Consider the following 24,902-nt stretch of genomic DNA (forward strand, 5'->3'; position numbering starts at 1 on the left):
TCATGGGTCAACGCTCAACCTCTGAGCCACACTGACCAGGCTTCTCTGGGCTTCTACAATGGCCCTGATCATGCCTTGTCCACTTCCTTGTGTTCACTTCCTTCCTGTCTCCCCCTCCTGGCTGATACCAAGAGTGTTCATGGAGCAACTGGATAAAGCCTCGGATTCCAGGTTCACCCCTGGGGGTTCAACACCGTCATTTCTCAAAGCACTTTTCACCCTCCTCACAGCTTCTCAGGTGAGTCTGACTCTGGGCGATGAAGGAGCAGCGCACACAGGCCACGGGCGCTGGGGCAGGACTCGGACCAGGTGTGGTGAGCCCGCTCCCTCTGCCTGAACCACTTCCCCACCAAGAAAGAGCCTGACTGTGGAGCTATTTCGGCCTCCACACAAATATTTATCCTGCGACTTGGCAGGATGAGCTGAGTTAGCACTGGACGCCTGGTCAGGGCCCACGCCGGCGGCCCGAGCTCTGGGGCAGGAGAGGAAGGACACGGGCTTCCATCCGTGGGTGTTGGGGCCGCTCCGAGGGCCCAGGACCGCCCAGCCCTACGGGGGCTGCAGAACCGGGTGAAGCTTTCTGATGGGGGCCTGTCCGGCAGTCTGGTGCCTGTTCCCCCATGCCCACTGGTCCCGGGAGCCCCAGCTCTGGGCCAGCCTGCCAGGAGGACTGTCAGCCGGGCACTGGGCTGGATTGGGGCCCAGAGCCTCTCTGCAGCCACTGGGAAGCCAAGGCCTCTGTGGGGATGTCAGCCAGACTGGACAGGGGGCCACTGCTCCCAACTTCCAGCCTCCACATGAGGTGTCTGGGCTTGGCATTCGAAGGCCCACGTGACAGGAACCAGGCAGCACCGCCCGGGTGTGCCGGCCATGAGCTCTCAGTGCGGGGAGCGGGGAGGGCCTGTCCCACCTGGGACCCGGGAGAGAAGCCGGGCCTCAGGGACCTGGCCTTTCGGAGAGGAGAGCCCTGTGCACGAGGGCTATGGGTGACTCTCCCGACTCGCCGTGAGGAGGGTGGTGAGCACACACGCCTGTCTCTCACCTCGTGTGCACGTGTCACTTGAGGTTGAGCAATCCCGTGCACACGGGCACACGTGTTCAGAGTGCCCAGGTGCCCAGGTGGGGTGGACGTCTGTTCTGTGTGCGTGTGTGTGTGCATGTGAGTGTGCGCACCAGCAGCGAGTCTGCAGACGCAGCTGGCCACACAGGGACCTGCACCTGCACGGGTGTGGGAGTTTAACAACACCTGCACCAGCCGTGCACCAGCCAAGGTTCCACGTGAGAACCTCCGAGAGACGGAGCAGGTGCCCCATTCCCCTCCAGGCGGCCCTCCCCGGGCCCGGGCAGCACAGGCTGGGTACTGACCAGGGACTGCACGATGGCGTGGTTGGTGGCGTTCATGCAGGAGTCCAGCGGGAAGGAGCACTCCCCCTCACAGTAATAGGCTGAGTAGCCTTGGGGGGCGATGACCCAATCCTGGGTGGGGAATGGAGAAGGTGAGTCCCACCATGTGGCCCCTCCCACTAGCACCTGTCACAGGAGGATTCAGGGCTGCCCCTCTCCCTCCCTCCCTCAGCCTCAGGGACCCGTCACTCACCCTCGGCCCGTCCTGAGCAGCCTCCCCGCCCCCCGCCCCAGCCCCGAAGCCTGGCGTCCACCCCAGGACCCTCAGCAGACAGGACTGGGAACAAGCCTGTGGTCCTCGGGGTGGTCCTCCCGCTGCCCCGCCCCACACTCCCGCAGCTGCCGTCACTGCAAAGGCTCAGAGGCGGCCACCCGGCCTCAGGCTCCCTTTGTAGCCGACATTTTATGGCTCAGGGTGCAGACTCTCCATTTTCACAGTTTTTACCAAAAAGCCAAAGTAACACATTCTCCTTTTAGAAAACTTGGAAAACTCAGAAGAAAATAATATGAGGAAAAAAATCCCCCAAGTCTACCCCCTCCTGGAGAGACACCTGACCTTCGGGGGGTCGTCACTTAGGAGAGAAGGGAGAGGAGAAATTACCAGCCAGCCGAGGTCCTGGAAGCTGACATAGAGCTCGTGCCGACGGCACACCTGCCGACCGTGGGAGCCGTGGGCGCCATCTGCGGGACAGACGTGGAGGTCTTTCCTGGGGCCCTGCTCTGTGCCGCGGCCACGGGGGCTCCCTGGGCGGGGACGCCCTCGCGGGCACGTTTGTGGGATAAGTGAACGATGGAAAACCAAGCCACTGGGTCCCTCAACGCCCATCCCTGCTGCTCTGCTGGTGTCGGACCAGCTCAAGAGCCTTCGATGGCTCCCAGTGGCTCCAGAGGAAGCCACGCTCCGCCCAGCCTCCCGCTCAGCCTGTGGGCCTCCTGATGCTCCATAAACAGCCCAGGGGACCTTTCTGCCACCGGGTGGTGGCAGCTCCTCCTTCCCTCCTGAGACACCTGCCTGCACCCCACCCGTCCTGCCACACCCCTGCACAGGTCACGTGGCTCATGTTGAGGCCAAACAAGGGGGTGAGGCCCGTCCCCCTGATTCTGAGGGTCTTGCCTGGCGGGGAGACCTTCGCCCAAACAGTTGTGCACCCGAAGGTGCCTGAGGGAGCCGCGGGCACAGGGGCGGTGCTGCCCGAGGAAGGGCACCTGATACTGACGGAGGCGTCGGGGGAGCCTGGGGAGCCGGGGGCCTGGGGAGCCGGGGGCCTGAGAGACAGTGCACGGCCGGTCCACAGGGGGCGCGGGGCAAGGGAGGGTGTCAGGAGGGGGCTGGAGGGTGACCGCTGGCTTGACCCCTTGTGAGGGCCAGCAGGTTCTGCCACCACTGGTCCTGGGCCTACAGCCTCGCGCCCGGCGCCCGGGCCTCACCGAGGATCCCCGGGAGCTTGTTGGGCGGCGGCAGCTCGTTGGTCGTCTTCAGCAGCCGCCTCCGCAGGGGCCTCACCGCCCGAGGGGCCCGGACGGGGCGGGGGCTCGCCCTGAAAAACGTGACCATGAAGGGCTGTTGGGAGCGCGGTGCCCGTCGCCCCAGCAGACCGGCCAGGCCAGGATCCACGCTGTGCCCTAGACAGAGAGGAGAGAGGGCGGTCACCGAGGGCGGCGGCTCTGCCGTAGGCACCGCAGCAGCTCTGCCAGGGCCGGGGCGGGCCCAGGAGCCTGAAGGCTGAGGACCTGAGGCGGCTGCCGTGCCTGCTCCCTCATCTGAAGACCGGAGTCCAAGTCCAGCCCTGGCCCCGGGCAGCGGGTCTGAAGGAGACCGTGGGAGGAGGGCCTGGCGACCCCAGGGTCAGCATTGGTGATGTCACAGAGCCACACGCGGCCACCACCTCGGTCTGGGGCCTCCTGGGCCCGAGTCTCCCTTCCCGCATCCTCCTGGGATGCTCCTGTGGGAGGATGCCCCCCCGGCTGATCGGCGCAGCTCCAGGGCGGGGCTGGTGCTCCCCTGCCCGAGAGCAGGCCTCACTGCTTCCCGACGCCGCGGACAGACACAGGCTCAGTGGGCGGACACTGGACCTCAGTCCCAGAGCTCGGGTCCACCCAGGTTGGTCTCATTCCAGAGCCCGTTCCTATCCACAGGCCCGGTTAGTGGCTAAAAAAGGAAGGAGGGCTGCAGGCAGGGCATGACTGGGGCCCCGCCCTAGGAATAGTGAGGTCTACAAACAGGAATTTACCCACAGCCTTAAAGACGGAGGCCGCTGTGGAAACGCTCATTCGCCCTGCAGTGTCCACTCCCCAAGGCACCTCTCTCCCTGGCCTCCTCCTATTCCCACGTGACCTCGCGATGCTCTCACTGTTGCAGCAACATAACTGTAGGGAGACTTTTGAGAAAAAATGTCCCTCCTCCACCACAATTCACTGAGAGATCAGCTTATCGCTAGACGTGTAGGTTGCTTCCTGGCTTTCATCATAAAGAAGAGGAGGAAACAGAACCTCTTCACTTTCTTTTCCTGTGGGATGTTAGCAGGAGCGTGATGACAAACTCATTTCTGTTTCTCAAACACGGTGACCACCATTCCACTTCCAAGTGCATCCCCCTCAGTGGTGCAGCACGGACACACACACACATGCACACCCATGTCTGCACATACACACAGGCAGGCATCATCATGTACGGTGTGCAGACGCACACATACGTAGGCATATATTCGCGTGCCATGAGCAGGTCTAACATGACCCCCGTTGGACACCACAGGCCAAGGAAGGACAGTGCCTGCCCCACCCACACGCCTGCTCAAAGGTCAGCTCCTAACAGATGTGCGCAGACCTGCGTCCATGGGCCTTAGTGAACTGACACCTGATGAATCCTCAGACCAACCTTTGACCTATGACATCACCTGCCACAGAACAAAGCTCTGGGCCCATCAGAGGCTCCACACAGGACTGAACCTGCTAGGACAGGAGGTTGAAGCTGCAGGCGCTGTTGCTGGAAGGAGCCCAGACAGAAGCCATTTGGGAGAGTTTGGGTCATGGTGAGTCGCAGTCAGGAGGACGCAGGGGAACCACGAGGACACAGGCCACAAGACCCATGGAAGCTCTGCGAGCAGAGGGGACAGGCCAGTGAGGCCAGGACAAGGCGGCCATGGAGCCATGAGCAGATGGGCGCCTGTCATCAGGTGGCACTGAGCGGAGCTCCACGGCCTGGCTGACGCAGGGGGACGCCTTGGGCCCAGCAGCCCCCAGCCTGTGTGTGCCGCTGCCCTGTCCCTGTTCTCTGGACAGCTCTGCCCACTGGGGCCCGAAGGACATGCCGGGGGGCTATGCTCACTGTGTGTTTTTCTTTATGCAACTGTCTGTTCGGGGATCTTATTGGGGTGTCCTGGGTGCAGAGAGAAGGACATAGCAGATCAACTAGCAGCACCACTGAGGCAGCACGTCACCGAGGCAGCCTGTGGGGAGCCTGACCGAGATCCTGAAGCAGCTGATCCTAGGTCCCACTTCACAGAAGCAGAAACCAAAGCCCAGTGAGCAGCACCTGTTCAAGGCCCCAAGCAAGCTGCAACCGGCCAGGACACCCCCACCCACCCCAGCACACCCTGCAGAGGCCGGTCTGGGGCAGGCGGGCCGGACTAGGGGACTGACCCCAGTCTTTCAGACGGCCTAACCTGGGAGGCCTGGGCATGGACCCCCGGCCCTCCTTCCAGAGCCCAGAGCTCCCCTCCCATCATCTTGAGCAGGGCTCCTCTGAGCCAGGGGGGGGCCATGGGACCTCTAGCCTCATCCATTTCCGAGTCGCCCCATCAGAGCCCAGATGCCTTGGCAGCTCCCTGCCCGATCCTGTCCTAATTCATGTGCCTCCCAGCTGTGCCAGGATAAGCCTCTCCCCAGGCTTCCTTCTGCTCTGGGTGCCCCTGCAGCCCCTGCTCCACCTCAGCCTGAAGTCATGGATGTGACCCTGGTGCCACGCTGAGGGTCACTCGGATGCCTGGTCGAAACCCTGGAGGGCATCCCAGCTGTGGGCCTGGTCTGCTTTTGTCCCTTAGGCGACTTCATCGCGTGAGGATGGGAAACCCAGTCCTTTCCCTCCTCTCTACTGCTTAACGGCCCTGTCACTTGTCGGCCCCTGGGAGCCTCTGCCTGTCCCACACTGCCACTGGGACGTCCCGACTCCCAGGGCACATCTGCCCAGGAGCCCCCAAAGGTGTCTACTCCATCCCACCCACCCCCATCTGGTCATGCCCTGGCCTCTTCCCCCCACACCCCCAGGCTGTGCCCTCGGTGAGCACTGCCTCCCGCCTCTCCATCCCAGGACCTGTCCCTTCCTGGGGATGAGGCCCCTGCAAGGCCTCCCTGAAAGGCCTTCCTTGACCAGCTGGAACTCCCTGGTCTTACCCAGGGGCTCATGTTGGTGGTGCGCCCCCTAGAGCCATGCTTAGGAAGTGCAAGCTCCAAGTCGGGTTTTAACACCCCCCTCGGCCCACCCCTGCCCCAAACACACACCTAGGATCTCACTTTTTTCTAAGTCTTTGAGACTAAGGCTTCAGGATGGAATCCCTCAGGCCCCTCTTGGATGACAAGAGAATATTAACAAGAGGCCGGGTCAGGCTCCACGACAGAGAGGGAGGACAGAGAGTCAGTTCAGGAGGACACAGGAGCACTGGGTCACGGTGAGAAATCCCGTCTGAGTCCCTCGATTAGGTTTCTAGAACTCCTCCTAGCGGAAGCCACAGCCCTTGGCAACACAAAGGGGGACTGTCTATGGAGGAAACCCTGGTGGCACCCACAGCCCCTCCCCCGCATCCTCCCACGACCAGGTCACGTCCCCCTGCGCGGTCCTCCTTTCCTTCTGGAGACGTGCACTGAGCCACGTGGAGGAGGCGTGTGGGGAAGAGGAGGTGAGGCTACAGGAAACACAATCCAGCCACAAAATGAAAGGCCCAGTAGAAAAGTCAGAAGGGCCAAAGGAGAAAAGCTTTCATTTAGGCAGCATGTCTTCCCACCAGGACCTGACATTTATGGGTGTTTTTTTTTTGTTTTAAATTTATTATTATTATTATCCTCACCTGAGGATGTGTTTTTATTGATATTAGAGAGAGGAAGGGAGGAAGGCAGACAGAGAGAGGGGGGGGGGCGGGGGAACCTCAATCACTTGCTTCCCACACGCGCCTGGACCTGGGTATGTGCCCTGACCAGGAATCAAACCCACGACCCTCTGTGCACGGGAAGACGCTCCAACCAAGGGAGCCACACCAGCAGGGCTGACGTTTACACTTGCATGTTTCCACAGGACTAGTGAATGGTGCCTTTGCTAGCCTCTGGGTGGGGTTACTCCCCGCCCCGCCGACATTCATGAGGGAGGAAACCTTCCCGTGGGGTCCCCTCCAGCGGCACGGCTTTCATGTAAAATCACAGTGAAGAGGCGTCCGAGTCCTGGACGCCTGCAGCAGCGCTTTCTGAGGGCCCACAGAGCACACAGACAGACGCCTGTTTTCCTTTTGTTTTGTTTAAAGTCACTTCCCTCTTGAGAGAACAGTGTTTCTGGTGGTAGGAAGCCTGAGGGGCCGGGAGAAAACGGGTCAGGCTGCTTGTGAAATGGACCAGTGTGATCCCGGACTCCTCTGGACGAGACCCTGAGGTTAAAATGAAAGACAAGCCTCTGTGAGCAAGGGCTCCCTCCCACGGGGGCTGTGAGCTGCTGCAGGGGCCTGGCCGTGGGTGAGCCGGCAAAGGCGCCCCGCGCTCTCTCTGATGTCCTCCGGGTTAGGCCTTCCCAGAGCTCAGCCAGCGTCAGTCCTTCCCCTTGTGCACGTCACATGGCCTTTTCCACGATGATTCTGTCCACGCACCGCTTCCCAGTCAGGGGTATCGAGAACTTCTCCAAGATTTGGGGTTCGTTGGCCTTGGTGCAGTGCTCCATGGTGAGCACTACTCTGGCCTTGATCCTGGACACCAAGTGCACCGCACCCCCCATTCCCTTCACCTTCTTTCCGGGGTCGTCCAGGTAGCCAGGTCACCGTATTTGGAAACCTGCATGGTCCTAGCTTGGTTAGGTGGGTGTGTCCCCCTGGATCATAGCAAATGAGTCATCGCTGGAGAGAAAACAGCCCCTGGGAAGAATGATGGCGGTTTGCTGGCCAGCACTGATGAGATCTGCACCCACCTCCTCCTAATGGACATGGACCCACGCCTGGGACTCCATCTTCACTGTGAAGGTGGACAGTTATATTGGGACGGATATATAGTTGCGGCCAGAAGAGGGGTTCCTATGCCCACATTGGCATACATGCCATCCTCAAATTCAAGATCTTCCCGTTTGATGATTTGAGCTGTTACATCATCCGAAGACCTAGCTTTTCCATCTTTCTCTTTCCAGATTGTTAACCACTCAACTCTCTTCTCAAAGTTTCCTGCTGTACCATGTGATCTACATGAACGTCTTCTGGGGCAAACAACCCCACACCCACCATTTCTTTAACCTCCACCACGGAGGTTCGGCAGCTGTGCACGTGGGCAGGTTGAACTTCCTGGCGCTCCCACCGGAGATAGTGTTTCGCCACTCAGTGTTTTCCACCCTGGCACCAGAGCAACATCCTTGGTGATGGCCGCTCCAAAAGACAGTGCCGCCAGTGAAAATCCTCCCCTCTCTGGGCTGACTCATGACGGCCACTGGCCGCTGCGATAGTACCTGATGGGGGCGCCTCCTTCCTGAACCAGAGTCCCGCTGGCCCTGGGCGTGTAGAAGGCGGCACCCCAGCACCGCCTGCGTGGATGCGCTCAGCCAAAGGGCCCTGGGGTCACCTCCAGCTCCAGCTCACCCGCCAAGAAGTGATGCTCATAGAGCGCGTCCTGGCCCACGTAGGGGCAGACCATGCGATGCGGGTCATCTGCTTGGCCGTCAGTAAAGGCCCAGCCCGCAGTGGTCCACGCCCACGTTGCTGCTGATCATAGTCAAATGCCCCACTTGGGTCTGAGCAGCACCCCTAAGATTCTCCAGAATCGCACAGAGCCCAAAGCCCCAATCATGATTTTCACCCCATGAGAGATGTCCACAGCCTCCACGATCCCTGTAGAACTTGGCGCGGGTACAAGCGCTGACGGTGAAGCCGCACAGGCAGCCCTTGGCCCGTGAGGACCCTGAGCAGCCGGTGGGGACCCAGCCCCTGAGCAACGCGGCCAGGAGCCTGCCAGGAATGGGCCCTGCCAGGGACAGGCAGCGGCTGGCCATGTGCACCCCAGCCCACAAGTCACAGAGCAGGGAGGGCTCCGGGCTGGGGACGCGCCAGCCTGCTGGTACCACCACTCCGCCCAGCCTCCCTCTCTGATCCAACCCTGGAAAGGTGGACAGCCACAGGGCCTGGGACTGGCTCTGGGGCTCATGAAGGTCCCCAGGGGGCGCCCCTCAGGGAAAGACTCAGTGGCAAGACACTTTCTGGCTCCATCGCTGAGCTCCTTTCCCAGGTGCCTGTCCAGTTTCAAAGCTCTAAAACCCACTTTTCTGTTTCACAGGTTCCCAAACCTGTGTCCCCAGCGCACCTGTCCTGGAATGACATTTTTATGGACCTCAGCCAGGGCTACCAGTGAGCCATTCCCCACTTCAAACCTGCCCCTCTTCTATTTTTCCCAGCTCAGGGAAGGAAAAAAGTATATATTTTAAAAACCCACTGGCACACAGAGAACAGACTGATGGTTGCCAGAGGGGAGGGGAGTGGGGGGGGGGCGGTGAAAAGGGGAGGATTAAGAAGTGCAGATTGGTAGTTCCAGGCCCTGACTGGGTGGCTCCACTGGTTAGAGCATTGTCCCCACAGGCCAAGGTTTCCCTCCCATCGGTCAGGGCACATACAAGAGGCAACCAATTGATGCATAAATAATGAAAACACACACTGATGTTTCTACTCTCTCCCTCTCTCTAAAATCAGCAATAAAGAAAATTCAAATTGGTAATTACAAAACAGTCCCAGGATGTAAAGCACAGCATAGGGAATACAGCCAATACTGTTGTAATAACCATGCATGGTGTCCGGTGGGTACTGGAAATATCGGGGGAAGACTGTGAAGTATATGATTGTCTAACCACTATGCTGTCCGCCCGAAATTAACAGAAAACCGTATGGACTGTAAACTGTAATTTAAAAACAAATCCAATGGCTCCGTCCACTTTATTCCCGACCCCTCCCCCCACTTGTCTCCATTTCTGCTGCTACCAGCACCTCCCCCCTCCCCTGCCCCAGCCCTCACCCGAACACTGGCTGCCGGGGCCTCTCTGGCTGCCCTTCACTCTTGCCCCCACAGCTTACACATCTCGCTGTGGTCAGGGTGTGTGCTTATGCATACAATAAATAAAGCTTTTACTTACAACAGTTGAGATGTAGAAAAACTTGCAGAGGTGCTTGTACAGAGAATTCCCCTATACCCAACGCAGTGCCCCCCGGGAAATGTTAAATCTCAATTACTATGGTACATTTGTCACAACGAATGGGCCAGTATTGATACCTTCTTAACTCAACAGCACGATTTATTCAGGTTTCATTCGTTTCCCCAGGTCCCTTTCCTCTCCAGGACCCCATCCAGGACCCCAAGGGCACGGAGTCACGGCAACGCCTCAGGCCCTCTGGGCTGTGCAGTTCTCGGGTGGCCCTGTTTTGGATGGCCTTGCCGGTTCAGGCGTTCTGTAGGCCGCCCTTCAGTTGGGTTTGTCTGATGTTTTTCTCATGGCGACACTGGGCCATGGGTTTGGGGAGAAGACCCCCGAGGAGAAGAGCCCTCTCATCCCCCCACATCCAGGGTACACCAGAACCCAGTGAGTTTGCATGGGAACCTTGATCGCCTGGCTGAGGTGGTGCTGGTCAGCTTTTCCCACCGTCCAGTTCTCTCCCCTCTCCCTTTTACACTGTCCTGGGAAGCCAGTCACTGAGGGCTGCCCACACTAAGGGTTGGGAGTGATGCCACCCCTCCTTGAGTGCTCTTCTATGCAAAGCTAACTCAGACCCTGCCGCCCTCCACTGCTGTGCAATTCAAGAAGCTCCCTAAAAACTCCACCCCTTAGCTGGCTTACCCTAACTCAGAATGCCGCTGCCTGCCTCTCTCAGCTCCTCTCCCTCCGACTCTCCCTGACCCCTCTGCTCCAGCCCTGCGGCCCCTTGATGTAGTCACACAGGTGATCCGGGGCCCACTGCCTGGGATAAAGGAGGCTCCGCCCCTAAACACCTGGTGGATGAATGAAGGCCTGACTCCTCCTTCCACAGGCGACAAACAAGGCCTGGAGGGTAAGCAGCCTGCCAAGGTCCCCGTCAGAAAGCTGCAGAGCTGGGGTGCAACCCGGACCCGCTGATCAGAGCCCGGGAGAAGGTTCGCTACCTGACCCCGCCTTACCGTCCTCCGTTTCCACGTAGAGGCGGAGTCCCAGGTCCTTGCTACGGTTCAACAACCCGTGGTCACTGGCTGCTGTCACGTCCAGCACCAGCCAGCCCTCGTCCTCAGCTCGGAGCGTCTGAAGATCCAAAAAGAACAAGTCAGACTCCCTGTGGATACGAAAGAACAATTAACCGAAGCCGGCACAGCTGCTTTCGTGTTTCCTGTGCCCACCTGGGGACCACTCCTGGGGCGTCGGCCCTCCTGGCCCTGAGCTGGGCGCCTCACTGCCTCATCTCACCGCATCTGCTATAGAAAGGTGCTGCCGCCCCCGTGGACAGAGGGGAAACTGAGGCTTGGGAGCTCAGTGACCCGTCCAAGGTCCCACAGCCAGGACGCCAGGGAGGGGATTGAAGCCAGGGTGCCAGGGCCTTGGGCCAAGCATCTCCCTCTTGGAGGGTGTGCTCCCAGGAAGCCCAGGTCCGTCCCCCCAGGGCTGGGCCGACACACCCACAGTTTGACCGGGAGGCGGGTATGGGCAGGCACCTGTTGGCCCGCTCTCTGACCACCTCGAACATGCTGACGTGGAGGGTCCTGTTGAGCAGGTGGGTGCTGGGCAGCTTGTAAATCCGGAACTCGGCAGCTGTGACCGCCTCCCCCGCCGGGATCTGGGTCAGGTCAAAGCGGAACTCCTTCCAGGGGGGCTCCTGGTGGCCCAGGGAGCGGTCGAGCTCCACTGCAAGACAAAGCGGGCTGTTCGCTCCTGGCTCTGGGCTCGGGCTCCAGGGTGGCAGGGCCCGTGGGAACCAGGGGCCGGGACAGCCTGGGAGAGGCATTTGCTCCCTGGGGAACGGGCTTGCCCACAGGCTCTGCCCCCAGTGCTGAGAGGGCCCGGAGCCCGGTAGTGAGGTGCCCAGCACAGCGCCTGACGCACAGTGGGGCCAACAAGGGCAGCTTCCATTTCTGGCCCCCAAGCCTCCGACCCAGCAGGTCCGGCCCCGCCCCTTCTGTCTCTGGGCCCACAGATGAGGCAGAGAGGACAGGTCCCTCCTCTGAGAGATGGACGTCAGACCCAAGGAGAAGAGGCCGAGTGGCGGCAGGGACATGACTGAGTGCACTTCAGAGTCCACCAGGTGTGTGGATGGGACATGGGACGGTGAGCGCTCACAGCTGACATTGGAGCTGGGCCTTGAGCAGTGACAGTGAATTTACCACGAGGTCACGGGACAAGAATGCTGCACAGGAAGGGACCAGTGTGAGCAAAGGCCTGGAGCTGAGAGATGACAGCACAGACAGGGAGACAACAGCCATAAAACACAGCGAAAGGCGAAAGGGTGGCAGGTCCTCTTGGAGCAGGTGAAGGAGGAGGGAGGCCAGAGGGAGAGATGGAAAGAAACAAGAGGCAAGGTGGGAGTGACAGCTCCTGGGGAGGCCCAGTCAGTGCGGGGAGTCAGAGATCCCATGGTATGGTGGGATCTGGGTGGGCTTCCTGGAGGAGGTGACATCTGAACTGGCCTCAAAGGATGGGATGACGGAGACTTGGCAGGGAGGACTTTCTAGGCAGAGGGGACATCAAATGCACAGGTTGAGTGGGCCAGGGCCACCCACAGATCAGAGGGTGGGGTACGGGCTGTGAGTCTGGCGGTGGCCTGACTGAGGAGAGTTGGAGTTCCGGCCTAGGAGCATGGCTGTGCCTCTGGCCAGTGGGGGGCCAGGCTCCAGGCAGCAGGGAGCAGGGCGTGGTGCGGAAGCTGTGCGTGGAGGTGGGGTGAAGCATGGGCTGGAGGGGGACCCGAGGTGGCTCCGTTGCGGGGCCTGGTCCAATACTTTGGGCAAGAGGCCGCTGGTGCAGAATTACTCCCACAAGCCCAGCTGCCGGAAGTGCCCAGGACAGTATATTTAGGGCCGTCTCACTTTAGCCTTCTGTCACTTTCAAACACTAGAAATCTGTGTTTCCGGAAAGCAGGGGCGGGAGCCGCCCAGCACCTTCCCCAAGCCCAACACTGAGATTTTAATTACACGTCTGAGAGTCTTTTTAAAAGTCTCTCTCTGGCTACCGGGCTCAGTGACCACAAGTCACCAGGCTGGTGGCAGAGGCGGATGTGGGGAGCACGTCCTGTCCTCGCGGTGGGAACCTGGTCCAGGGACGGCCGGGCAAACAGCTGTGCTGGGTGGGGCCGGCAGACACACATGTTTGGGCAGGAGATGAGTGTTTCATTCCCAGACCAGGGAGGAGAGGAAACAGAATGCCCATCACCAGACAGGAAGCTGGACACGCAGCAAATGCCCACGGGGAGCCAGGCTGTTTCAGGGACGCCGGCGGCACCGGGGTCCTCCCGCACAGGCCGAGGGCGTGGGGGGCAGGGTCGTCGGCAGACACACGCACTCGCGCAACTTTGGTGACAATCCCGCGCATTCGGGGACCACACAGACCGCGTCCGTTACCGGGCGTGTAGGAATCCCAGGTCCGCGGGACGGACAGGCCCAGGCCGCTGGCTGTCACGGGGTGTGGCACCTTCACACCCTTCAGCGGACGGACCCTCTGAAAGCATCGCCATGTGCCTCTACCCCAGGCACAGTGGGGACTGGCGGGCGGTCACCGGGACTCTGTCTGCAGGCCTGAGGCTGATTCCCTGTTGGATCCGGGGACCGAGGGCACCAGCCGCAAACCTGCCAGCTCCACGTGGGCACCACGCCGTGCGGCCTCCTTCCCTTGCTGGGTCAAGAGCACCTTGTTCACGTTAACGGACTCTCGTCCCAAACTTCCGTCCTGCGTTTTGATAAACCAGCTGGAGCTCCAGCTCAGGAAACAGCCCCCTGGCTGCTCCCAGCAAGCCCCGGAAGATGGGAAACTTTTAGGAGAAGAATGCGTTTTATCAGAAACATAAAACTCGCTGGGCTCTCGCATTAAACCGGACATTACTGTAACTGGCCAAAGGGCGCGCCCCCCCTCTTTGCTGGAACTCTGTGGATGTAGTTTTTCGGAGGTTGCTCCTCTGAGTTGGGGAAGATATTTCTCCTCAAAAGCTGAGTGAAGAGCAGTATCTGATGGGACCTGGAGTTCCCCCTGTGGTGGTTCCTGGGCAGGCTGCCCTGCACTGAGAAGTGTAGATGCCTGGCCTGTAGCTGGAGCTTCTGGTCCCAGCCTCCCAGCACTTTCCCTGTGTGGGCTCAGTCTCCTCATCTGTGAGGTGGGGACACTGGGAGCCTTTCCATGCGGGGCTGTGAAGGGCAGGGATGGTGAGATAGGGGCCGTGGCTCTTCCCCAGGCGGCAGGGACGGGTGCTGGCCTGCCATTTCTGAACTTAATTGGTGCATCAAAGGGACAACATCCTGCCAGCACCATCAGGAGCTTCATGTGTGAGACTCAAGAGCCCCGGGGGAGAAAACGGAGCCATGCGATTTCCGTTTCTGAAGAAAAGTATGAAAGGAAGATTATAGACCATCACGTGTATCCATTCAGCTGAGAGGCATTTGGATGGCTTCCAGGTGCCTCCTCCTCACCGGGCTGGCCTCTGTCAAGGCCTCTGGTCCTCGGGGCCTCAGGATCCACATCTGAAAAAAGCCCACTTGACACCACGTCAGATGAAACTGTAAAAAGCCATGTTTGCTGCTACAGCCGGCACTCGGTGATGGTCCAGCAAGTACGTCTAACACATTGTTCAAGAGTATTCCCTTTCCGGTATCTCTTCATGCGCAGCCTCCACCTTCCCCATCACCAGGGTCTGGAGTCTCCCAAAGACGTCCAGGCCCGGGGAGGTGGCCCCTCAGCAATGCCCTGGGGCCATCGCCCCAATTCTGGCTCAGGCACAAAGCAGAAACGAACCCTTTCTTCATGAAAGTGCTGAAGACTCTCAACATCAAGCTCAAAGGGCAGAGGTCACCACACACTCTGCTCCCACGTTTCCACACACAGAGGGAACCCCTGTGTGGGCTCCTTCCACTGCAGGGGACCACCCCCCCCCCTTGTTGGACTTGGCCCGTGGCTGCTCCCCACCCTGCTGCTATTGCTTGATGATCCTCAGAGGGAATTTATGGGAAAAGCCAAGGTCTGTACAACGTGATTTCTCGGGCTTTCCCAGGATACAATTTTGCTGCCGGTTGTGGGGCTGCGAAGTTCATTCCAGGTCCCCTGGCAGGTTCAGATGGGCTGGGCCGGGGGCTGGGGGTGCTCCCTGCCTGGCCTCTGCTCTGGATCCCGGCCATCGGAGTGTGTCCTGCCAGGAGTCCCCTCTCCGTGGTGGCACTGGTGGGGGACGGGAACCACTGCGTTTGGAGCGAGGTTTCTGGGCAGTAAATTATTTCCCCCATCTCCAAAATCTGGGGGGCACCTAATTTCCCCTCTGGGCACGTGACAGACGACTTCTGACTATGCCACATTCTCATGCGCTGGAGGCTTTCTAAGAGCACTCGCTCTCTCCTGGTCACATCCAGGAATATTCATTCATTCATTCATTCATTCATTCGACACGTTTGAAAGCAGTGCTTATTGAATGCGAGCCGCTTGGCCTGGGGAAACTGCAGACAAGCTGGACCAGCCGGCCGCCAGCGAGTGTGTAGTGTGGCGGGAAGTCGGGCAGCAAACACGAAAGTAAACAAACATGGTCACTGTATGTGATGAGCGCCGTGAAGGATAGGGGTGGCATTGGGGACAGTTCGGGGGTGGGGGCGTGGGACTCACTTTATGTTGTAATAGTTTTAGATTATTTAGATTTAGAGAAAAGTTGTTGGAAGAATAGTACACAGACTTCCTATATGTTCTTTGCCCAGATTCCCCTGATGATAACACCTTACCTAAGCAAACCACAGTATAATTATCAAAACCAGGAAATTGATATTGGTATAATACCATGAACTAAATATTGACTTTTCTTGCATTTTACCAGTTTTCCCACTAATGTGCCTTTTCTGTCCCAGGATCCAATTGAGGATCCCGCAGCGCATTTAGTTGTTCTGTCCTCTGTAACAGTCGCTGTCTTTCCTTGTCTTCCATGACCTTGGCCCTTTGGAGGGGCACTGGTCAGTCACTTTGTTGCACGTCCCTCCCTGTGAGCCTACCTGATGCTTTCTTATTAGATACGGTTGATTTTATGGATTTTGGAGAAGAATGCCACAGAAGTGATGTCTCCTTCCGAGTACATCAAATTGTAGAACAAAGTAAACAATATGTTAATGTATTGTAATATAATGTAAAAATAAAATAGAAATGCAAAATTTAAGATGTAAGTGAACCATCCTAGCAGGTTTGGCTCAGTGTATAGAGCCTCCGCCTGCGGACTGAAGAGTCCCGGGTTCGATTCCCAGCAAGAGCACATGCCTGGGGTGCAGGTTCGCTCAATCGCCAGTAGGGGGCGTGCAGGAGGCAGCCGATCAATTATTCTTGCTTTTCATCATTTATGCTTCTATCTCTCTCTCCCTCTCCCTTCCTCTCTGAAATCAATAAAAATATATTTTTTAAAAAGATATAATTAAGCCGGAACCGGTTTGGCTCAGTGGATAGAGCGTCGGCCTGCGGACTGAAGGGTCCCAGGTTCGATTCCGGTCAAGGGCATGTACTTGGGTTGCGGGCACATCCCCAGTAGGAGATGTGCAGGAGGCAGCTGATCGATGTTTCTCTCTCATCGATGTTTCTAACTCTCTATCTCTCTCCCTTCCTCTCTGTAAAAAAATCAATAAAATATATTAAAAAATATATATATAATTAAAACCTAAAATTCTAAATTTGCATTGGAAATATTAGTTTGAGGTCATGATTTTCTTCCTCATAGAAAACACATATTCCCTAGAAAGCCTAGAAATGATGGCCACGCAGGCGCAGTGGGAGCCCTCGCGCCCAGAGTGCAGTCGCGGGGACCCACTTCACCACATGGCACGGGGCTTGGGAAGAGTCGCCGCTTTCCCACCCAGGGCAGGAAATGCATGAGCAGAGCCTGGGACATCTCGTACCCGCTTTCCCACCCAGCAAAGGAAATGCATGAGCAGAGCCTGGGACATCTCGTACCCGCTTTCCCACCCAGCGCAGGAAATGCATGAGCAGAGCCTGGGACATCTCGTACCAGAAAGCAAGAAGCTCTCAGAAACTCCTAGGAGAGGTAAACGTACTCATAAGCCAACTTGACGAGGCTTCATAATGGCCAAACAGGACAATTTGAGTATCAAAGAGAATAAGACCTGCAGCAGTGTGACTAGCCATCGGTTCACCGCCCTCATCAGTAAGCATTTTGTGTTGGATCCGATTTCTCACCCTTCGCACTGTCCGCCTTTTGGGCCAGATCCCTGCTGTGGGACTGCCCTGAGTGCGGCGGAAGGTTAGCAGCATCCCGTGTCTGCCCACAGGTGCCTTCTCCTCCAGAGTTCTAACAAGTAAAATGTCTCTGGATAGTGCCAAACATCTGGGAGGCTGAGAACCTCTGCTAGGAATCAGTTCATCATCCCAAAACCAGGTAAACGAGGGGGAAATAGTCAAGTTTGGAGGAGGAAAGGGACCAGTCATGTAAAGAGGTGGAAGAGGCCCTGGCCCTGTGGCTCAGTTGGTGAGCATCATCCCATCCACCACAAAGGCCGCTTGTTAAGCTCCCTGTCTTCCAGGGGCCCCTTCCCCCCAAAACTCCTGGTCCCCAGGACAGTGGCCCAGGGTCCAGCACCCCAGCTGTGGGCTAGGGCACTGCTGCTGGTCTGGGAGAGGCTGCCTGTCACGGTGTCTCCATCAGAGGCCACACATGTGTTTCACTTTCCTGTGGGACTTGCCGGCCTCGAGGCAGAGGGCAGCTCAGGGTCCCGGAGGCGGACGGGCTGGGCCTGTCTGGCTGGTCCTATCGGTAACGGAGGCCGACGGGCCCACTTCAGACCTAAAACAGACCCGGGTCCCCTCGGGCGGTGCAGGCCCACGGGGGAGCCGAGGAATTGATCACCTAGCGATTCTGCGTCCTGAAGGGCTTCCTCCCACCAGAAATCTCAGCGCTGCCGAGAGGAGCCCCAGGTTGCACGGCTGCGGTATTTTTAGTCAGTTCTCATTACTGACTTTTTTCAGAGTTCTTTCCATAAATGGCTCTGCACACATAATTACCGTCCGGACCTCAGCCGGCTTCAGACCCCGAATTACAGGGGACACCGCACACTCCACCACATCAAGCCTGCCAAGGCCAAAAATAGATCCAAGGAGCTGTGAGCCAGGGGGAGGCGAGTCCTCCAGTTCAGACCCGGGAAAGCACTGAACTGTGGGCGTGTCCCAGAAAGATGTGGTCACATCTCGGGGACACGCCTCTCTCCCGTGGGGAATGTGATCCCTGAGGAGGTGGCCGCCTGTGCCTCCACTCTGTGCTCACCCTGGAGGAGCCCCCATCGGGAGGCAGGGGGTGGGCACATTCTTTGGTCAGAGCTGCAAAAGCCTCAGGGCAACCCTGCACAGATGGGGAAACTGAGGCCCAGAAGGGCAGAGACTTGCCCGGGGTCACAGGTCAGGTAAGGGTCCTTCACATGGACTCTCAGACTCGAGCTGCTATAAAATGAGTGGCCTAGGGTTCCTCTGGGCGGCAACACTGGGACGGGGTCACCTGTCTTCAAGGTTCTTCTGTCAACAGGTGCCCTGAGATGCCTGCTGCAGCCACCCCCCTCCAAGCAGGACCCTGCAGGGACCCGGGATCCCAGGGGAGGACCCAGGGACATGCTGCACCCACTGTCAGTTTCTGAAAAGACAGAGAGCGCTGGCCCTGCTCTCCCCACCGCCAGGCCAGGCTCCTTCCCCGGGTCCCGGCCCTGCCTCCCGCCGAATTCCTCTCCTTCACCTTTGCCCACAGAGACCGGTGCATGGCAGAGGGGGCAGGAGGGAACATGAAGAGTCAGCTTTGGTCCCTGCTCCCAGGGGGTTCATGGTCTCCTGGGGAGGAGGATAAAGAGGGTAGACACACCCCTGATCTACAGGCAGAAAGTGACTAACAACCAGGAAGCATGGGGGCTCTCACCATGGAAGGAGCCTGGCTCTTTGGGAGGAGTGGGGGTGGGGAGACACAGGTTTATGGAAACCCCTGTCTACCCCCTTTAAAAACAGACATGGAGGTGAGTGTCGTCTATGCAGAGGGTATGACACGAGCAAAGCACTGAAGCAGGATGTGATGTATCAACCAGCTCCCATCTATGAAGTCCCGACTGTGACGCGGGCATCCAGCTGGCCTCACTGCACGTTTCGCTCAGTCCTACGCACCCGGGAAGGTAGGCCTTGTGCACCTCAAGGTGTCTTAAGAGTGAGGAAGTGAGGGTCAGAGGCTCTAATCTGAAAGGAACCTGTGTACAGTCTCACAGCTCCCAAGCGGCAGAGTCGGGATGAGCACCCGGTTTGATACAGCCACGGAGGGAGGAGTCCCAGGATGCTCAGAGCAGCTTTATTCAAACGCAAACCAGAAACAAGCCACGTGTCCATCAGTAAGAATGGATCCGTGTGGTGTGGTCATGCAACGCGATACAATTCATTCACGTGTAAAAAATAACTACAGATACAACATCGTGGGTGAATCTCAACAACATCATGCTGAGTGAAATATGCAGAGGGTGTCACACACAGGACTATGCACTGTAGGATTCCATTCACATGAGCTTCAAAGACAGGCCAAATGAACGTGTGGTGACAGGAATGAGAAGGTGGCTGCCTGAGGGGATGGCTGGTAGGACTCCCGGGGCCCTCGTCCATATGTGCCTGTGTGGTCTGAATTTTGCGTAATGAGCATGTGTTATTTCTGTAAACCCCCAAACAACAGACGCTTTAAAAACAGGATTCTCAGTTTACAACGGACGTTCCGTCCAGTCCGGTTCAGAGGCCCTTACTGGGCCTAACGATAGGCCAGGCCAGGCGGGTGGGGGGGCAGCTTCTACGTAGGAGAAGAGCAGAGGCTGTACAGGCAGGGAGGCCACCTGCTGTGTGGCCGTGGGAAAATCAAGGAACATCTCTGAGCCTCATTCCTCTCCTTAGCAAACATGTGACAGTAGCTACGAGATGGCAGTGAAGGGGCAGATGTGGAGGTCTGGGCTGAGGTCACCCCTGGGTGTCATCTCACATGGCCCCTCAGCAGCCCCTTACGGTGGGTACCGTGAGCATCTCCATTTAACAGAAGAGGAAACTGAGGCTCTGAGAGGGGGACTGGAAAGTCCAGATCACACTAAGAGTAGGCAGCGGAGTCCAGATGCAAACTGTCTGGGTCCCAGGTCAGAGCCCTGAGCCCCGTCCTGTCCACTCCCCGCTGTCCATCCCTCCTGTGTCCAGATGGGGGGGTCACTGTCTAGACTTGACAGGCACCTCCGTGGCTCCTGTGTTGGTCACTTGTCTTTCCCACTACAAGGCCAGGCCCACCAGGGCAGGGACTTGGCTTTGTTCACTGTCATATCTCAGTCACTACCACTGTGCCTGGCACAGAGCAGGTGCCACATGACCATTTGTTGAGTGAATTAGTGGAAAAAATGGAAGAATTCCCCAGTAAAGAACCCAAGAAAGTGGCCTGGGGCTCATGGAGGTAAAGAGTCAGCCCTTCAAGGTCACAGGGCTGAGTGGGACCTGGGCCAGATCCCCCACTCCCAGCAAGCCCGCCTCTCCCAGGTACAACAGCCTGCTTGTCAACACCTGTCACCCGAGACCCAGGAAGAAATCAGTCTGGTGCAGGGAAGCGTCAGGACAAAAGTGAAGATGGCTCCATCGTCTCTGGCTGGACTTCTGCCTGCAGTGCTGTTCCTGCCTCAGTTTCTCAATGGAAGAGGAGCCCGTCACCTGCTCACATGAGGTGAAAAAGGATTCTGGGAACAAGCAGGGCTGGTCCTGCCTGCCTCTTTGCTCCCTCAGCAGGGGCTGGGCCGACCTGCAGTGCCTGAGGTGCAGCCAGTCACACCTGTGCTTGGAGGAGAATGGACTGTTTTGTGAGAAGGTCTGACCAACAGAGCCACAGGGCCAGAGCTGGGAGGCCCCTGTTTTTCTGACACCATCACTACAGACTGGATGGGAGACCAGAGGCCCAGAGAAGAGGAGTCTGAACCCGGGTGTTGCTCAGCTCAGGGCTGTCTCCTCTCTAAGGGGAGGTTCTGACTTCTCCACCTGGGTGTCTGCTCCCATTACTGTGTTCCGGCCATAGGAAGCCAAGTTTCTACATGGATGAGATTGCCAGGCAGGTCAGGCAGGGCCGCCAGGTCTGGCCACAGAGGTCTAGGAGAGGCCTATGGCCACTGGGTCCCACAAACTGCCACTGATGGTCAGGGACCTGGCCGGCACCAGGCCTGGCTTCCCAGGAGCCAGATGAGGCCAACAGGAGAGGAGGAGCAGGAGGCAGCAGGTGTGGGAGCAGGGGCGTGGGAGCTGATAGCACCGCGACTCTGCTATTAGGCTCCATGTGGCTCAGGGGCCTGGGGCCTGGGCCTCCACACAAAAAAAGAGTCCTGCGAGGTGTCTAATCCCCACATCAGTCTAGGTAATTACCAGTTAAACCACTCTCACTGAGAGTTCTACTAGTGCAATTAGTATGTCAGAATAAAGAAGTCACTGACAGCCGGCTGGGCACGCCCACAGCTGGGCTTCCACCGAACAAGGACCAGCTTGTTGGTCCCACCGGCCTTAGAGCTTATGAAACACACAGAGGTGGTGGAGGCAGAAGCTGGGGTTTGGAATCCTCAGCCTAGATGATGACATGGACATGCTGTGTGGCCCGGGCTGACCATTCAACCTCTCTGAGCCCATGAAATGAGGCTGGTAACACAGCTTCGCATGGCGCTGCATGGATGAAACAAGGAGTTCTAGAGCTATGGACGTTCAAATGCTAGTTTTTATCCTAAAACTTTGTGGAAACGCCTTTGGCTGGCTTTTAAAATCTGTTTCTGGGTTTCACATGCGTATAAGACACATGGGACTTTCCTGTCACATCTGAACCAGGGCTGGGAAGTAGCTGGGAGGGACAAGAGTCAGTGATGAGGCCCAGGCTCATCCTCAAAGAGGGGCTGACTTTCTGCTCCTCCCAAGTGCCAACCAATCACACCATGACTCTGAGGATGCTCTGATCACTAGGGGCCCCTTTTCTAAGGAGGGGCCTGCGGCTCAGAGAGGGGAGGGACTTGCCTAAGGTCACACAGCAGAGTCGGAGGGGGCCAGGTCTTCCTGGGCTCGGGGCCCTGCTTGATTCACAGCAGCAGCTCCCATTAGGGCTGTGCACGCCTTGACTCAGGGGACGCTGGTTGAAGCACGACATGGGCTGGGCGCTGACTCACTCTAGGAGATGGCTCCCTCGGGGGCATTTTCCCCGTGACTCCATCCACAGCTCTTCTTGGTCCAGAGCCCTGGGTCAGCTTGTCCCCAGTACAGAGCTCCAGCCTCAGTTCCACATACTCTCTGTCCCTCGTCCCCACCATGCCCTCTAACCAGGGAGGCAGCATCCAGAACCCAGTGACCCAAGTCCTGTGCCTGGCCCTGGGCTCTCTGCAGAAGTTAACAGCTGCCTCCTACTGCTCATTGCCCCACCTCAGCCCACCATCAGCCCTCCTTGGTTGTGCCCTCTTCCTGCCCTCCTGCAGGAAGCAAATGGTTGAGGACCTCACAGTTCCTGCTGCTGCCCCATCCCCTGGTTCTTCTGCCTGGACCACTCTGAAAGCTCCCTCCACCCTGAGAGCCTGGTGCCCCGAAAGCAGACATGTCCTTAAGGACCAGAAGTAGAGCCAAGCAACCTGGGCCTGCCCTGGCTGGGCCGCCGAGAGGCCCTGCTATCCTGGCTGTGACAATGCCTCTCCCCGCCTCACTGTCCTCATCTGGGATGAATGTCATGGCTGGTAACTGGGCTCTTGGGAGGACTGGGAGAGGCTGTGGGTGGAGGGAGGCTGGTGGCCTTGGCAAGGTCCTCCCCCTGCTCTCAGCCCCTCAGCTCTCCCCACCTCCCCACCTCGAGCCAAGTTGCAGTTCTTGGGTCCCCAGGTCCAGTCTGGTGTCTTTCTGAGCTCAGGCCCCTGCCCATCACTGGCCACAGACAGGAGGCAGAGGGGACGGGGGACATGATTGAACATTAAGGAGAGTTTAGTAATGGAAAAGGTATTTCTGAGAACTTTAAGGGTAAATGGCTCCAGATGTGGCTGCAGAGGGGAAAGCTGGGCTTTGCCTGGGAGAACAATGAGGTCCAAGCTGCCCATAGGGCCATTGCACAGGCCTGGGCACACTGCATGTGAAGCGCGTCCCAGGCTCTGGGCGTGGTGACAGGACACAGACTGCCCCACTGAGCTGAGGCTGCGCCTTCCCACCTGGTCCTGACAGCCACACCCCCGCCTACAGGCTGCCGGGAGGCTGCTGTGGACTCAGGACACTGGGTGCTCCCTCCGCTCTGGTCACTTTGGTGATGTGCCGGGTGCTCTACAGTGAACTTTGTCCCTCTCCTCCTACTGCCCTGATCACAGGACAGCATGGCAGCCTGTTTACTCATCGTCTTCCAGGACTGGACTGTCTTCCCGGCACTGCCCAGGTCCACCTGACGGCACATGATCCCTCCCTTTGGGTGTGTTTGGGGGCGGATGACTGTACTCGCCCTGGGACTCGAATTCCTGCGTCTGCCCCGCCCCACCCACAGCTCACGGACCCCCCAACCTTAGACTTGGCCCCGCTGACCCGGGCAGCCCCCACTCCCCTGCGGGGCCCTGTCCACCACACGGTCACTCCTGGCTCACCGCCGGAGCACCCACTGTCCGAGGCTGGGCACTGTCCCCTGCAGCCCGTGCTCCTGCCGAGGGGCCACCCTGGGGGCGCCCGGACCCGGCTGGCTTCCCACGCGCGCATCCTCGCGGAGGTCCCGGGGTCCCCGCGGATCACCGCTGTCCACGCGGCCCCGCACTCACCCATGTTGACGAAGCTCATGACCAGGTCGGCGCGGCCCAGGCGCCGCTCGCGAGGGGCCCCGTCCTCGTCGTCGTCGCCGGCCATGGCGTGGTAGAGGTCCAGCATGAAGAGCGGCGCGGACGCGGGCAGCCGGGCGGCGGCGGGAGGCGCGCGGGGCCGGGGGCGCCCGGGCAGCCCGAGCACCGCCAGGATCTCGCGCTGCAGGTCGCGGCGCTCGCGGGGGCCCAGGCGGCGGGGCGGGCCGCCGGTTGGGGGGCGCGGGCCGGGGCCGCCGCCGCTCAGCGCGCACAGTGCCAGCCCCAGGAGCCACAGCGGCCCGGGGCGCGCGGCCATGGCGGGCGGGACGCCGCGCTCACCCGACGCGCATCCGCTTCGCCGCGGCCCGGGGCTGAGGCTCCCCCGACGGCGCGCGGCGGGCCGCGCTGGGGCCGCGGGACAGGACGGGCGGGAGGTGCCCGCGGCGCAGCGCCGTCCCCAGAGAACCCGCGGGCACCTGTCGCGGCTCTGGGCCGGTGGCGCGGACGCCAACACCTGCGGCGGCAGCCACTCGGGGACTGCGGGCCGCCGGCTAATGTGTCTGCCGCCGCCGTGCCCTGCAGCCGGGCCGCCGACGAGGCCGCGCAGTCCAGGCGCTCGGGGAGGTGCGGACCCACGAGCTCCGCTCAGCCCAACCCGCGGGCTCTGCCGCGCGCCCCGGGGCTGCCAGGTCCAGCGCCCGGCCTTCGGGCCCCGCCCCTCCGGGCCTGGCCAATGGGGGCGCGGGAAGGGGGCGGGGTCAAGGCCCAGAGCCCACCTTCGCGGTGAGAGCTCAGAGTTGTAATTGATGTCGTGGGCGGTGCGCCCGGGAGACGCGACCCAGTGGGTGGTGGGCAGGTCCGACCAGGGAAACACAGCTCAGCTGTCGGGTCGGCAGGGTCTTCCCGGGCTGCCCTCGCAGCCGCTGGCCACGCCATCGGGCGGTTCGGGGCCGCTGTCCGAGGGCTCCAGGGTAGCGGCCGGTCAGGAGAAACGGAGAACCTGCGCTCCCGCAGGGCGGGAATCCCGGGTGTGGGCCTGGGTCTGGCCAGCGAGGGACCCGGCAGCCCCGCCTTGGTGCGCTGTGCAGCCCCAGAACCCGGAAACGAGGCCTCAGTCCCGTCTGGAATGGCCCCGTGAGTGCCAGCCAGGCCCGCAGAGTGGGCGCCTGCTTCGGCCACCACAACCGGCCCGAGTGTCCCGCCACTGGAGCTCCTGGCCGGTCTCCTGGCACCCTCCCCGCAGTCCTTTGGGCGCGCCGCTTAGAGCTTCTCCTTCCCGGAAGCCTGCTCTATCGCTG

At 59.3% G+C, this 24,902-nt stretch overlaps 2 protein-coding genes across 4 annotated transcripts in view; both read right to left on the minus strand.

The window, feature by feature from the left end:
• The window catches only part of LOC132231262 (bone morphogenetic protein 8B), a 28,704-nt gene extending 4,416 nt beyond the window's left edge, over nucleotides 1-24,288 (minus strand). For 2 of the 3 annotated variants that reach the window (XR_009452009.1, XM_059690060.1), the window contains exons 1-6: nucleotides 13,420-13,944; nucleotides 11,296-11,485; nucleotides 10,771-10,919; nucleotides 2,833-3,027; nucleotides 2,006-2,085; nucleotides 1,366-1,476 (exon numbers count right to left, since the gene is read on the minus strand). Coding sequence is in view for 2 of the 3 variants with exons in the window: in XM_059690060.1 (XP_059546043.1) it covers nucleotides 1,366-1,476; nucleotides 2,006-2,085; nucleotides 2,833-3,027; nucleotides 10,771-10,919; nucleotides 11,296-11,485; nucleotides 13,420-13,933 (1,239 nt within the window). In the remaining variant the exon portion in view is untranslated. Of the gene's footprint in view, nucleotides 1-1,365; nucleotides 1,477-2,005; nucleotides 2,086-2,832; nucleotides 3,028-10,770; nucleotides 10,920-11,295; nucleotides 11,486-13,419; nucleotides 13,945-23,586 lie in introns of those variants that run through there. The other variant, XM_059690062.1, reaches the window with a different exon arrangement.
• On the minus strand, nucleotides 6,749-10,562 carry OXCT2 (3-oxoacid CoA-transferase 2). Its single transcript, XM_059691681.1, is given in 16 exon segments — nucleotides 6,749-7,395; nucleotides 7,398-7,436; nucleotides 7,439-7,468; nucleotides 7,471-7,568; nucleotides 7,570-7,640; nucleotides 7,642-7,805; nucleotides 7,808-7,891; nucleotides 7,894-7,962; nucleotides 7,965-8,020; nucleotides 8,022-8,070; nucleotides 8,073-8,144; nucleotides 8,147-8,196; nucleotides 8,198-8,295; nucleotides 8,297-8,418; nucleotides 8,421-8,461; nucleotides 8,463-10,562. Coding segments are annotated over 16 exon segments (1,854 nt in total). The 5' UTR covers nucleotides 8,627-10,562.
• Nucleotides 24,289-24,902: the final 614 nt, after the last annotated feature.

The sequence above is a fragment of the Myotis daubentonii genome, chromosome 3 (assembly GCF_963259705.1).
Source record: "Myotis daubentonii chromosome 3, mMyoDau2.1, whole genome shotgun sequence".
Taxonomy (NCBI): domain Eukaryota; kingdom Metazoa; phylum Chordata; class Mammalia; order Chiroptera; family Vespertilionidae; genus Myotis; species Myotis daubentonii.